The following is a 13675-nucleotide window of genomic DNA, read 5'->3' on the forward strand; positions in this document are numbered from 1 at the left end:
AACAGTACAACAGTACAAGCTTGTATGAATCAGGAGTACACATTTTTTGATATTAAGAGATAAACCAGAAGATTGAGATAATAATACTTGAAGTTTTATCTACCATTGATTTATCTTTCAAAAAGATAGATGTATCATCTGCAAACTGACTTTGAACTCTTTGAACTCTCAAAATTGATATTCCTTGTATGTTGTTAGAATTTTTTGATTAATAGTGTTAAGAAATAGGGCATCCTTGTCGGATTCCTTGTTGCACCTTCAAGGAGACCGTGCTACTGATGTCAGTGTAAAGCATTTCAACCATGTTGCAAAATTTACTTCCAAAGCCCAAAAATTCTAAAGCTTTTAACAAAAAGGAACGCTCGATTGTGTCAAAAGCCTTGAAGAAGTCCAGAAACAACACATAGCTGTCTGTTGTGATAAATTTTCTGTAGTCTAGCAGGCCAAGAATCAGTCTAGTGTGGTTATGTATGTTTCCACCCTTCACAAAGGCTGACTGGCACTCATCCACTATTTTGGATAGCCCCAAATCCAATCTATTGGAGTAAATATGTGCTAGCAACTTGTATTCATTGCATAATAAAGTAATTGGTCTCCAATTATCCAGCAATAGTTTGTCCTTACTGGGCTTTGGAATTAATGTGATAACACCCCTTTTCATGGTAGACGACAGAGATGACCAGATGAAGTACATTTCAAAAAGGCATACAAAGCAGTACCCTGATATCATTCCAAAAATGACTATAAAATTCCACTGTTAACCCATCCAGTCCTGGTGACTTTCCTTTTGAAGTATGCCAAATTGCTTTATCTAGCTCTGCAATTCTAAGTTTATCTTCCATGTGTTGCCTAAAAGACTCGTCAATTATTGTACTACTTGGCCTAATTATTTCAAAAAATGTTTGACAGTCATCGAGTGAAAAGTTAGATTCATATAATTTCTTATAGAAATGTTCTATTTCCTTATTTATTTGTTCTTGGCTATCATTCCTAAGATTATCAACAAGTAGTTTATTGATTTTCTTTTTTGTTTGTCTTTGTTTTTCTAGGCCAAAGAAATAAGAAGTATTTTTTTCACCTTCCTCAAGCCAACGAGCTCTTGAGCGTATAAATGCTCCTTTTGCTCTTTCCAGATGTAAACTATCCAACTGATTTTGAAGATTATTTAGTTTGATTTGTTCTTCTACAGATGGGTCTTCTTTTTGACGTAATCTATTCATATCATTAATAATATCATGTTGTTTCCTTTTTTTTTTTTTTTTACTTTTGAGATGCCTTTACTTATTTTTATGGCAACTTCTTTGATTTTAAATTTTAAACCATTCCCATTTACTCAAGGGTGACATTTCCAGTAGACTAATTTTGTTTAACAAGTTTTTTTGTTTCATTGCAAAATTCCTCATTGTCTAGGAGGCTACTGTTAAACTTCCATAAATAGTTAGGGATATGCTTAACCCCACCTGGTTGAAAAGACATTGAAATAGCACCGTGGTCAGTCAGGGGTGATGCTGATATTTCACATTTAAGGACCTCATTTATCAGGTTAGTAGACATTAACCAAAAGTCTAACCTTGAACATTGACCATTATTAGCCCAATTGCACCATGTGAATTGTTTGACATTGGGATTTCTCATTCTCCAAAAATCAATTAGATTTCCTTTAGTAATAAATTCAGCTATAATCTCCTCATAATAGTGACTATTTCTTCTTGGAAGAAGGCGATCCATATAGACGTCAGGGACCAAATTAAAGTCTCCTCCAACTATGACTCTGTCAGTGTTGGAGTATTATAGGTCACTTTCCATTCCTCCAACATCTTACTCAAGGAAGAGTAAAGTTGTTTGATCTGTGTTCTTTTGTTATAACCATAAACACAAATCAAAATATATTTAACATCATTAAACTCAATCACCATCATTAGCCAGTGTCCATTATTGTCACTACTGTGCAGTGGCGGTCCTAGCCTGTTTGGCGCCCTGGGCGCACCTCGCAAACGGAGGGCGCCCTTACTCCCAGCAAATGGGCGATAGAAAACCGATCGGTGCCTATGCCATTCCCTGGCTGACGTCGGGGCAGCATGAGTACGAGCATTTTTTCTTTTTTTTCGCCGATGCCCGTGATGCCGCCCCCCACCACGATGCCGCCCCGGGCAACCGCCCGTATCTACCGCTACTGCTACTGTGGTTAATTACAATTCCCGAAAACCTGTTGAACAGGATAGTCACTCCAGCTGAAGTCCCATGGCTGAACAAAACACAATCTCCCTATTGTTGTTTCCAGAAATTTTTATCTGCCTACCCCGAATGAGTCTCTTAAAAAATAATGTTGCTCTTCTGCTCTTTGCAAAAAAGAAAAGTTGCCTTAGGCTTTGCATTGTTCTTTAAACCCCCAACATTCAAAGAAAAAAAGGATAACATTCGTTAAATAATAAGAGTGCACGAAGAGAGTGGTGCGCAGGAATGAGCAGCTAATGTGTTCCCAACAAAATTCAACGTTACCATTTATTGCAGCCAGAGATGGGCAGTAACGCGTTACTGTAATCTGATTACTTTTTCGAGTAACGAGTAAAGTAAGGGATTACTATTGCAAAAACGGTAATTAGATTACCGTTAGAAATCTTCACTGAAGTGAATAAGCATTTCATTACATACTTGGGCTTGGGCTGAGCACCTGCCCCTTTCCCGATGGGTGCCCAAAGTGCCCTTTTCTTCAGGCAATTAAAAAAAAATTGTAATTAAAAAAAAATGTGTGTGTGCGTGCGGAGTCCTGTCTGTGTTCCTTAACAATAATAGTTAACTATTAATCACAGTTTTGCTAAATAAAAAGATCTGACTTGCATCAGTCACATGACTACCCATTAATCAATGATCGCCCTTGACGGCAGAGCGCGCTGGTTATGAGCCGGGAACAAGCTCGCGAAGAGCACGCGCATTTTCTTGCTACCAGAGAGCAGAGTGAAACTGACCCCCCCACCCACTTGAAACGTAAAGGCAAATAGGCGGAGCAGTTAGTGTTACGTTTTTGCCGATTTGTGCAGGTAAAATGAGCGTTTGTGCTGCTACGGTTTCTGAGATATTAAACTTTATTTTATAGGTCATTCAAAGGTCACCATCCCCCAAGACTGCTCCAAAACAGACCAAAATGGTCTACTTTTTTAGTGCTACGTTTGTGCTGATTTGTGCAGGTAAAATTAGCGTTTGTGCTGCTAATGTTTCTGAGATATTCTGTTATGGTATTACTGCTGAAAAATGTATTTTTCAAATGACTTTTAGCTTTGTGTGTTCACTTGTTCAATAAAGTTCTGTTAAAAAACTCTTCTTATTGTATTTAATCATCTAAATTTGTAATGAGTGTAGTCTTTTTTTTTTTTTACTTCAGTCACTTTTTGTTCATAAAACCACGATGCAAATGCTTGAGGATTTTTTTTTAGAGTGGGTTAAAAAAAACTTTATTGAAAACTTACATTTAAAATACTGAGGTTTTAGTTACTGAGTTAATACATGATATAGCTAACTGTCTGGATCAAAGGGATTTTTTTTTTCAATGTTAAACATTTTCAAAAACCCAGCAATTGCAAATTTGCAAATCTGAGAAAACTTTTAAAAAAATGTTTCTTATATGACTTTCAGTGAGAAAATGCATCACTCATTCCATCATGAGTCCATACATTTCCTTTAGGGAATACACTCATTAAATATAAACTGGTGACCAGATTATCTCAGTGTACTTTCCATTCATGTACACCTCCTTTACTCTTTCACAATTCCTTAACCACATTTTTGTTCTTACTTTACGTCTTTCAATGAATTGTTAAAGAAGACATGGATTTGTTGCTGGGGATATTTCACCATTCAGTTTTTTGTCGACCTGTGAGGGAAGGTTCTGGCCTGAACTGTGACCAGTGTTTAATAGTCCAGATGTATGTGGACACAAACGGTTGAAGCATTATGGTCATATATTTGGGGATGAATATAGTTTATTTAACTCCAACACATAAAAACTGATACAAATCAAAATAACACATCACTGCGATCCTGTGTCACATCACTTAACACTTTACAATGGCAAAGACTCAACAACTGTGACAAACAGACATAACTGAGGTCATTTAGGATTACAACTGAGTGACTGAATATAATTAACTCAAATTGTGGATCTCACCAGAAAGAAAATGAATCCTGTAAGTCCTTTAAAAACTGGGTCAAATCACATAGTCAAATGAATAAAAAACAGTTTGTACTCAGATGATCTTTTAAAATACTAAACATTTAAATACTTGACTCAATAATCCTCATAGAAACAAAAACTATATACTGAATTTTTTAAATTTAAGTCATTTGACACAAAAGTTTAACAAAACTCAAAAGGAATCAATTACATGTCACATATCATATGTATTTAAAAGTTAAAATAAAATAACTAATCAGTGACTACATGCATATTCTCAGTGTCTATTGTACTGCCGCGAATGTCCAAGAATCTTTTCACTGACTGTAAGGTTTTGCGGATGAATACAACAAAATAAAACCAGTATCAGTACCAAACAAAGAAGATTTATTCATAACAGACAGGAAAAGCCCCAAGGAAGCCGAGTTAACGATAAAAACAGAGTCAACTCTCGCGGCCCGGTACCGAACGACTCACAGACCAGTACCGGTCCGTGGCCCGGGGGTTGGGCACCGCTGAATTAGAGTATTTTTCATGAACTTGATGAAAGTGATCAGCCAGCATTGTGGGTTGTTTTTTAAATTTTATTGTAAGCCACAGTAGTTATGTTTCTGCGTAGTAACAATATCTTAATTTAGAAATTTTTCTTCAGTATCACAAAAACAATTATTGTGATATTTTCTCCTGTAAGGCTCCAGTCAACCGCGCACCATGAATTGGAAAGTTACTAGATGTAAAATGATTCTTTCAAACTTTTTTCTGCCTGTTCTTTGCTGATTTTTTTCCAAGCTTCTGGAATGACAGCAGGTTCTGCTTCATATTCTTGAGCAAAGTTACGGTTGTATTTTGTCATTACATATTTCCAGTAGTCTGATGCCTCCAGGCTCTCATCCGGTTGAATTTTCCAGTCTTTCCAGTCCAGAATTTCCTTGTAATTCTTATAAGGGTGTGGTTTATATTGTGTTTCAATGCAGCAAAAGTTTTTGTGACTTTTCACATTGGAAGAGCATAAGTCAGTGAGAAGTATACCTGTTGAGAATTTCCTGTATTCACCCAGACCCTGTGGCCTGTGCAGTGAAACAAAGTGCTCAGTATGGGCTTTTCCTCCTGCGTCACAGGGAGCTGCACAGAATGGACACTGTTTGCCACAACCAATCAGCTGCTTGAAAAGCTCATCCTGAGGCTCTACACAGAGATGTTGTAGTTTCATTTCAAAGGTAGATTCTTTAAACTCATTTCTGAGAGTTTCTGGCATGTCATTCACAGATGTTGTGAGCCAGTCAGCAAACTGTTCCTTCTCAGCGTTGTTCAGTATCATGAAAGCACCAAGAGCATCCTGGGAAATGACCAGTTTTTTACCAAGTTCTTTGCAAATATCTTTAACAAAAGCCTTGAAGCCATCACTCTTTCTGGTTTTTGCCTTGTTGATGGCAGAATTTATGCTGTCAATACATGACTGCAGATGTCGCTCCTCAAACTCAAAAACTGTTGACTCATTTGAGAAGCGCTTCTTTATCTGTTCAAGTATCCATGTCTTTGCATACTTCTCATATGAGCGAATGTAGCTCAGATAGCTTTGAAAATCCTCCTTGGAGAGCAAATCCAGTAAAATTGAATACTGGAAGGACATTCTTGTGCTGAACTGCTCGAGTTTCCTCATTTCATCAATGATATCAGGGCCCAGGGAGCGATTAACAAAGTCTTCAACAGCAGGCTTCAAGCATCGATTTGTAAATTCTTCTGCCTTCTTCCGACACTGGTCTCGTTTATGAAACACATCTTTGAAGTCCTCATGAAATTTTTCCTTGTTTTTAATCAGAAATCTGTACGGATCATTTTCTTCTATGAAATCTTCGTGCATTTTCTGAAACTTTCTGGCTGCAAATCCACAGATGTGCTGTTTTAGCGAAACTTCAAACTCGATGTTTATCTTAACATCTTGATGGTTTTTCAGCTTCTCATCAATCATGCGGAGGATCTCCTGGATGTAATTGTCATGGTAATTGATTTTTTTTTTCACTTGTTTATTCACAGAGTGTTTGCAAGCAGCTATGATGCTGTCAGACAGACCTTTTATGTGATCCTGACCAGTAAAAACTTTGTTTGTTGTGTGTTTAAATTTGCTTAACCATCTTTCAGCTGTATGTTTGAAAGACTCGTTTCCAAAATCTTGCAGATTATTTTCAGTTAATAATTGATGTGCACGGCTCCCCCTGTGTTTCAGATTTTCTCTGAGGTAGCGGGACACGCTGTCTGTAACATTTACAATTTTTTGTTCAGAGAAAGACAGTTTTTCTAAAGTTTCCCCCCACATCTTCTCAAACTCTTTTTCCAACTCTCTGTTTGTCATTTTGACTTTTTTCTTTCGACATTTATCAATTAATGCACACACTGCTTTTTCAATCTCTTTTCTGTGACTTTCTTTGATTTTAATAATTTCTGTCATTCCCTGTCTGATTTCTGCTGCTGCTTCAAGCTGATACTTTACACCGGTTTCTATTTCAAGACGAAGGATTTTTGCACTGTTTGAGAATTCCTCTTTGTATCCTTCAACCAGATCCACATGACCCTCTGTTTGCTTGAAATATTGTGTCACATTGTCCAGAATCTTTGTCTCCCGTGCAGACAGCACTGTGGAGGCTTCACTTTTCAAAAATCCGAGAAATTCTCTCATGTCAGATGTTTCAGATTTTGCTGCAATGGTACCAAAATTTGAAATTATCGTTTCTGCATCTTTTACCCAGGTGTACATGTATTTTCTGAACTCCCACTCCCAAATGTTGAATTGTGTGCAGAGCTTCATGTATGCATCAGCTACGAGGCTGTTTCTGAAGCTGAAGATGAAGTTTTCATGCTTTACTGCATTCCACAGACTTTTCACCCACTCTTTAAACTCCATGACATTATTAGCAGATGACTCACAATTTCCCAGTAGTTGGATGATGTTTTTCTTGAGTTCATATACAGCCTCACTGTATCCTGCATTAACTGGTGCCATTGGTGGGTTTCCATTCCACAGTCCAGGAATGTACCAGTTCCCAGTGTCTGGACTGTACTCCATCACATCAGTGAAGTTCTTGTTCTCCTCTTTCTTTTCCATTTTGGCTGCTGCCTGAGTCATCTCATTCAACTGATCCAGGAGCAGTTTCCTGTCTCGTAAGTTCTTATCATGGGCTGAAACATCCGACACATTCTGGTGAACAAACTGACATTTAGGCTTTTTGCCCACCTCCTTCATCCTGAGAAAAGCGTGCACAACTATTTGTAGGATGTCTTTCATTTCTGTTGAATTCTCCATTGCAATGTTGACTATGGTGACATCACTCAGCCCCACAACAAGTGTTGCAAGCTCATTGTCATGTTCATAGCTGTTGTCCAGTTGTGCAAGTTCTGGTGACTTTAAGCCCTCAGTGTCAATGATCACCAAGAAGTCACAGTTTAGGACGTTTTTCATGTCTTCATTGATTTTGATGAGCAACATAAAGGCACCTCGAGTACATCGACCACTGCTGACTGCAAACTGCACTCCAAACATGGTGTTAAGGAGGGTGGACTTTCCTGTGCTCTGAACTCCAAGAACTGTGACTACTCGTATCTTTCTGTTTGGAGACACCAGGTCACTGAGCTGAGAGAGAACATCACTCACCCATCTGAGAGGGATGTTGGATGCATCTCCATCTACAAGCTCAAGAGGAAATCCATCAAGCAACAACTCTGCACACAGTTTGGGCAGATGCTGCAATTGTTGATGTGATCTGTCTGTTTCTGGAAGAGACAGTGAAGCTTCATAGATCTGACCCATTTCACGAAAGAAGTGTTCAGTCCCCAGTGAGCTGTTGGAAATCTTTCTGTCAATTTCTTTGATCTCCTCTTTGTTCTCAGAGTTCTTGCATTTTTCTTTATATTTCTCTCGGAGTTCAGACAGTTTTACATGAGAGACATTATCGAGGTTCATTCTCATCCACTTCAGGAAATAAAACCTCTCTGTTCCTGGGCTTGATATCCCTGTGATGAAGTTTGTCATAGCTGTCGACATCTCATAAGAGTTTTGCTTTTTCCGCAGTTCTTTTTTCTGTTTCTGAAGATCACTTTTGTAATGTTCTATATTTTTAGACCCAACATTTCGAAGTCGAAACTCTTCCTTCTGTAACGAGGTCAGTGTTTTCCATATGTGGCCTTGTCGGGGAAGCTCATCTTCTTTATATTTATGGATGTCTTGAATTCCTGCGGTGATGGTTTTTGCATTTTTCTTTGCAGTCTGGCACTCTGAAAAATCTTCATCAACCAGGATTCCCAGTTCATGGGCAACATCCACCATCTTCTCTATTTTCATCTTCAGCTCTGATTTCTCAATCACATTTCTGACTGTCTTCCTCAAATCTTTTACAAAGTGTGCTTCATTTTTCTGCTTTGTCTTAAAAATAATGTTGTTATTGCTGAAGCACAACTTGGTTGCCAGGTTTTTCACAGTATCCAAATTGAAGCGCTTGCTCTCACAGTTACCAACCAAGAAGATCTGTGCTTTTTTGTTCTGGCTTTTAAGTAGACTGATCACAGAGTCAGACTCAGAATCCAGATGATCAAAGAAAACAAAAACTGCTGCAGATGTCTGACACAAAAAGGAGTATTGTGTTTCAAATGAAGCAATGTCCCCACGAAGGTTGGCTACAGCCACTGGCTGACTGAAAATATCAATGTTTGTGTTTCCACCAGGAAGATACCAAGTAATTTCAATCAGTCCGTTGGAAATTCTTCTTGAACTGTCACCACACTCCATGTTGTGGTGAACAAAGGTGTTGTGGTATTGCTGATCATTGCTCAGAAGCTTATTGAGAATCTCTGACTTGGACAAGGAGCACTCACTCAGTCTGACAAAAGAGACCATTGGAAGTTCAGAGAGAACAATTCTTTCTTCAATGAAGCCCTTTGACTGTGAAAGAGACTGAGGTCTGTACTTTTTAACAATGTCTCTCATGGCCCACAGCATGAGTGTGCACTGTTCTGTGTCACAATTAGGAAGCAGCAGAGGGACAGAGAACTGACACATGGACATTTTTAGTGCCATTTCCTGCTGTAGAAAACCATCAGAACACAGAAAGAGAGCAGTGATTATGTCGAGGGGGTTCACCATGTCCTCTGTGTTTGAATGGTTGATCATATTATCAAGATCTAAGTATGCACTCCCTGTTTCATCATCACTGTTTGACTCACACTCTGATGTACATTTCACATTAAGCATCATTACTTTCTTTAGAAAATACCATGGAAGGTCAGATTTACGCCTGGCAGGTTCATCAGTGATGTTCTTCAAATCAATCTCAAGTATTCTGCTGAGTGATAGCTTCTTTGTGTAGCACTGCGTCAAGTCCAGCTCTTCCAATAAGTTCTCCAGGTGTTTCACTGTGGATGTGAGATTTAAAAGTTATTGCATCCTGCTTTTATTTACAACTTAACCAGTATGTCATCTGGTTTTGTAATTGGTGTTAACTTTTACTTGTGTGTGTGTGTGTGTGTGTGTGTGTGTGTGTGTGTGTGTGTGTGTGTGTGTGTGTGTGTGTGTGTGTGTGTGTGTGTGTGTGTAGGTAACAATGGACTGACCTTTGCTTTCATCCTTCATGTCTTCAGGAGTCTGGCTGGACTTTTGTTCCTTTGGTTTCAGGTTGTCTGGCTCTGAGCTGTCCATGTCTGTCAACTCTTTTCCTCCTGTCTGCATGTAATCACTGTGTAATTCTCACTTTCACCAGCAGGCGTGTCCAAATGCTGAGACACTAACTCACTGTTGATATTAAACAGTATTGTCTTGACAACTAGTAACTGTAGGGATAATAATAGTAATACTTATAATATTAATATATTAATGGTTTTTATTTACAGAAGTCACATCATGTCATGTCCTTCTGCTGTGGCAATAAAAAGCATAAAGATGACTTTTACCTCCTGTAACAATCTGCTGACAGTCATCCCTGCAGGTAGAACATGGTGCCAATGGAGGTCATCCTCACAGTATAGTTCAACAACTAAATCTTCATCATTGTTTTCCTTTTTTACAAATGACGATAAAAAGAGAAAAAACATTGAAATACATTATTGCAAACACATATCAAGAGAACAATATCTCCGTTTCTCCCAATCATCTCACAAACAATTTGAGTACTTTTAATAACATAGGCAAATGAGTAAAACCCTGACCATGATTTTCATACTCGTTTGCAGCCCTGTGCCCTAAAATATGTGGTTCACAAAACCATTGTTTTGTGTTAATAAGGGTTTTGAATTGTGGTTTTTAACTATTTGTCCCTTAATACAGTATGAATTTAAAAGCGTGGGGTTAACAGCCTGCCTGCAACCAAGTGATGTTCTATTATTAGACTTCAGGGCAAGTAACATTAACAAACACCATGTTCATACATTGTCCATAAGTGCACTTGGCACCAGGACAAACTAGGTCACAGGTTGATGATCAATTTTGTCATCATATCATCAGATCTGTGGCTATATATTCTGCACGCTTGATTGAAAAGCTGAGCTGAGCTGTCAGAATGTGGCTCGGCCAGTAGCTAAATAAAACAACTTTTTTCTGCTTCTGCACTATTGACAATAAAATTGTTGTACTATTGCTGTGCATAAGTCACTTCCTTTCAATTCCTCAGGCAGTGTAGTGCAGCAGGGATTCTGACAACTCCTCTTACACTGTTAGATGAACACATTCCATTTCACTCAGGATCATGTGATTTCTTGTAAAGGTGTATAGTGCCTCCTTTCCTCTCATTCTGTAAAGCAGTGTAGTGGACCTTAGGTCACACACTTAACTAAATAAACTAAACCTAAAAAACTAAAACTATATGTGAAAAAATATTCAACTAAGAAAATTGTCAAAACCTACTTTTTAAAAAACTGTTGTTATGCGGTTCAGAGCTGTGGATCTGGAGATTTTTTCTGGAGATCTGTATCTATTGGGCGCATTTAAGCGTATTTAAGCTTTTGTGGGTGAGCAAGAGACATGTTATGTGTTATTTTAGACATTTTTACATACAGACAAGTTTTTGAAAGTCAAAACGATCAGATTTGTGAAAGCTGAACTTAACAAATTGTGCGTAAATGATCAGTATTTATTCAGGTTTGGATGTATGCATTCGTGAAATGCTTTTACATGTGTTCTTTAGTAATTGTGTGGGAATTGAAGCATGCATGTGTGAGTCTTCAAAGGTTACATAGAAATCATTGTATACATTTGTAAAGCTTGGTTTACACTTGTGGATCATTTCACATATGTTTTAATTTAAAGTAGGCCTGCACATGACAGCTCTGCTCTGCTCTTCAAAGTGTTTGTTAAACAGTTCTTTCAAGCAAAACTCTCTTCTCCTTATCTTATCATTCTCGTATTAAGTACAGGGTGGGCCATTTACATGGATACACCATAATAAAATGAGAATAGTTGGTGATATTAAAGTCCTGTTTGTGGCACATTAGTATATGTGAGGGGGCAAACTCAAGATGGGTGGTGACCATGGTGGCCATTTAGAAGTCGGCCATCTTGGATACAACTTTTGTTTTTTCAATAGGAAGAGGGCCATGTGACACATCAAACTTATTGGTAATGTTACAAGAAAAACAATGGTGTGCTAGGTTTCAATGTAACGTTATTCTTTCATGAGTTATTTACAAGTTTCACTTTGTTCACCGCCATTGACATGTCAAAGAGGTTAACACGTGAGGAGCGGATCGAAATTGTGTTGATATCTGGTGAACGCAGTAACCGGGTCATTGCAGCAGATTTCAATGCAAGACACACTATGAGACCACCCATCTCCCATGCTACAGTTATCAAACTACTTGCTAAGTTTCGTGAAACTGGTTCAGTGTTGGATTTGCCAAAATGTGGACGCAAGAAAACTGTCACTAATGAAGAAACATCAGTGGCTGTCCTAGCTTCATTCAGCAAGAGCCCACAGCGTAGCACTCTCCGCATGTCACTGGAGAGTGGCATTAGTCGAACATCCCTTCGGCGGATATTAGCTACTCCCAAATGGCACCCTTACAAACTCCAGCTACTGCAGCATCTCAACGAGGATGACCCAGATCGGCGCACAGAATTTGCAGAATGGGCAAAACAAAAATTGGAACAGGACCCTCAGTTCACGCAGAAGATTTTGTTCAGTGATGAGGCAAACTTTTATGTGAATGGTGAAGTTAACAAACAAAATCACCGCTATTGGTCTGACACTAACCCACATTGGATGGATCCTCCAAGACTGTTGGAACAACAAAAGTGATGGTTTGGTGTGGTATATGGGGTACAACGATAGTGGGTCCATTCTTCATCAATGGAAACCTTAAGGCCACTGGATATTTGAAATTGCTACATGATGATATGTTTCCCTCTTTATGCACTGAAGCTGGCACGTTCCCTGAGTTTTTTCCAGCAAGATGGTGCACCACCATATTATGGTGCCAGGTCCGAGTATTCCTAGATGAACAGTTTCCTGGAAAGTGGATTGGTCATCGTGGGCCAGTTGAATGGCCCCCAAGGTCTCCCGATCTGAACCCCTTAGACTTTTATCTTTGGGGTCATCTGAAGGCAATTGTCTATGGTGTGAAAATACGAGATGTGCAGCACCTGAAACTATGGATACTGGATGCCTGTGCTGGCATTTCTCCTGCGGTGTTGCTATCAGTGTGTGAAGAGTGGGAGAAGAGGGTTGCATTGACAATCCAACACAATGGGCAGCACATTGAACACATTTTAAAAGTGGTCAGAAACTTGTAAATAACTCATGAAAGAATAAAGTTACGTTGAAACCAAGCACACCATTGTTTTTCTTGTGACATTACAAATAAGTTTGATGGGTCACATGGCCCTCTTCCTGTATCCATATAAATGGCCCACCCTGTATATGCATCCTGTCTGATTTGGATAGTTTTCTATCCAATTTTATCTGACTTGTGACCTGTTATTATTCTATACCAACCCCAAAATGCACATAATGCAATTTAGTCAGCACAGTGTGTTAGACTAATGTGTGCCGAAGCATACTTTTTCTTAACCCAATAATCAGACTGTAAGTCTACAAAGAATGAAAGCCTTTCTTGAGAAATCTTTTGCTTATTGCAGACTAGACTATTGCATTGAAAAAAGCAGCTTGGTGAATTCACTAGTTAACATCTGGTCTTCCTTATCATCCACATAACAGAAACATCCCTATGAAAAAGAAATAAAAGTATTAAACAACCTACCGTAATGGAAGAGATTTGTCGTCTAACTTAGTCTGCTTCTGCACTAGTGGCAGCACAATTGTTTTCCTGTTTCTGTAGACAAGTCGCTTCTTTTGAATTCTTCAGACAGTGTAGTGCAGCCAGTATTCTGACCTCCACTTTTATACTGTTAAATGAACACTTTCATTTTCACTCAGGATCCTGTGATTTCTCGTAAAGGGGTGAGGTGCCTCACTTACTTTCATTTTGTAAGGCAGTGTAGTTAGATTCAAGATTCTTTATTTGTCACGTGCA

At 38.6% G+C, this 13675-nt stretch overlaps 1 protein-coding gene across 1 annotated transcript; it reads right to left on the bottom strand.

The window, feature by feature from the left end:
• Positions 1-4895: 4895 nt before the first annotated feature.
• Positions 4896-9881, bottom strand: LOC146636260 (up-regulator of cell proliferation-like). The gene is made up of 2 exons (XM_085350757.1): positions 9767-9881; positions 4896-9568 (listed from the first exon to the last, which is right to left on the bottom strand). Exons 1-2 carry the CDS (start codon positions 9879-9881, stop codon positions 4896-4898), a joined length of 4788 nt encoding a protein of 1595 aa, XP_085206883.1.
• Positions 9882-13675: the final 3794 nt, after the last annotated feature.

This window comes from Diplotaxodon limnothrissa, linkage group LG3, assembly GCF_057381915.1.
Source record: "Diplotaxodon limnothrissa isolate DT_005_m linkage group LG3, D_limnothrissa_male_GT1.1, whole genome shotgun sequence".
NCBI lineage: Eukaryota > Metazoa > Chordata > Actinopteri > Cichliformes > Cichlidae > Diplotaxodon > Diplotaxodon limnothrissa.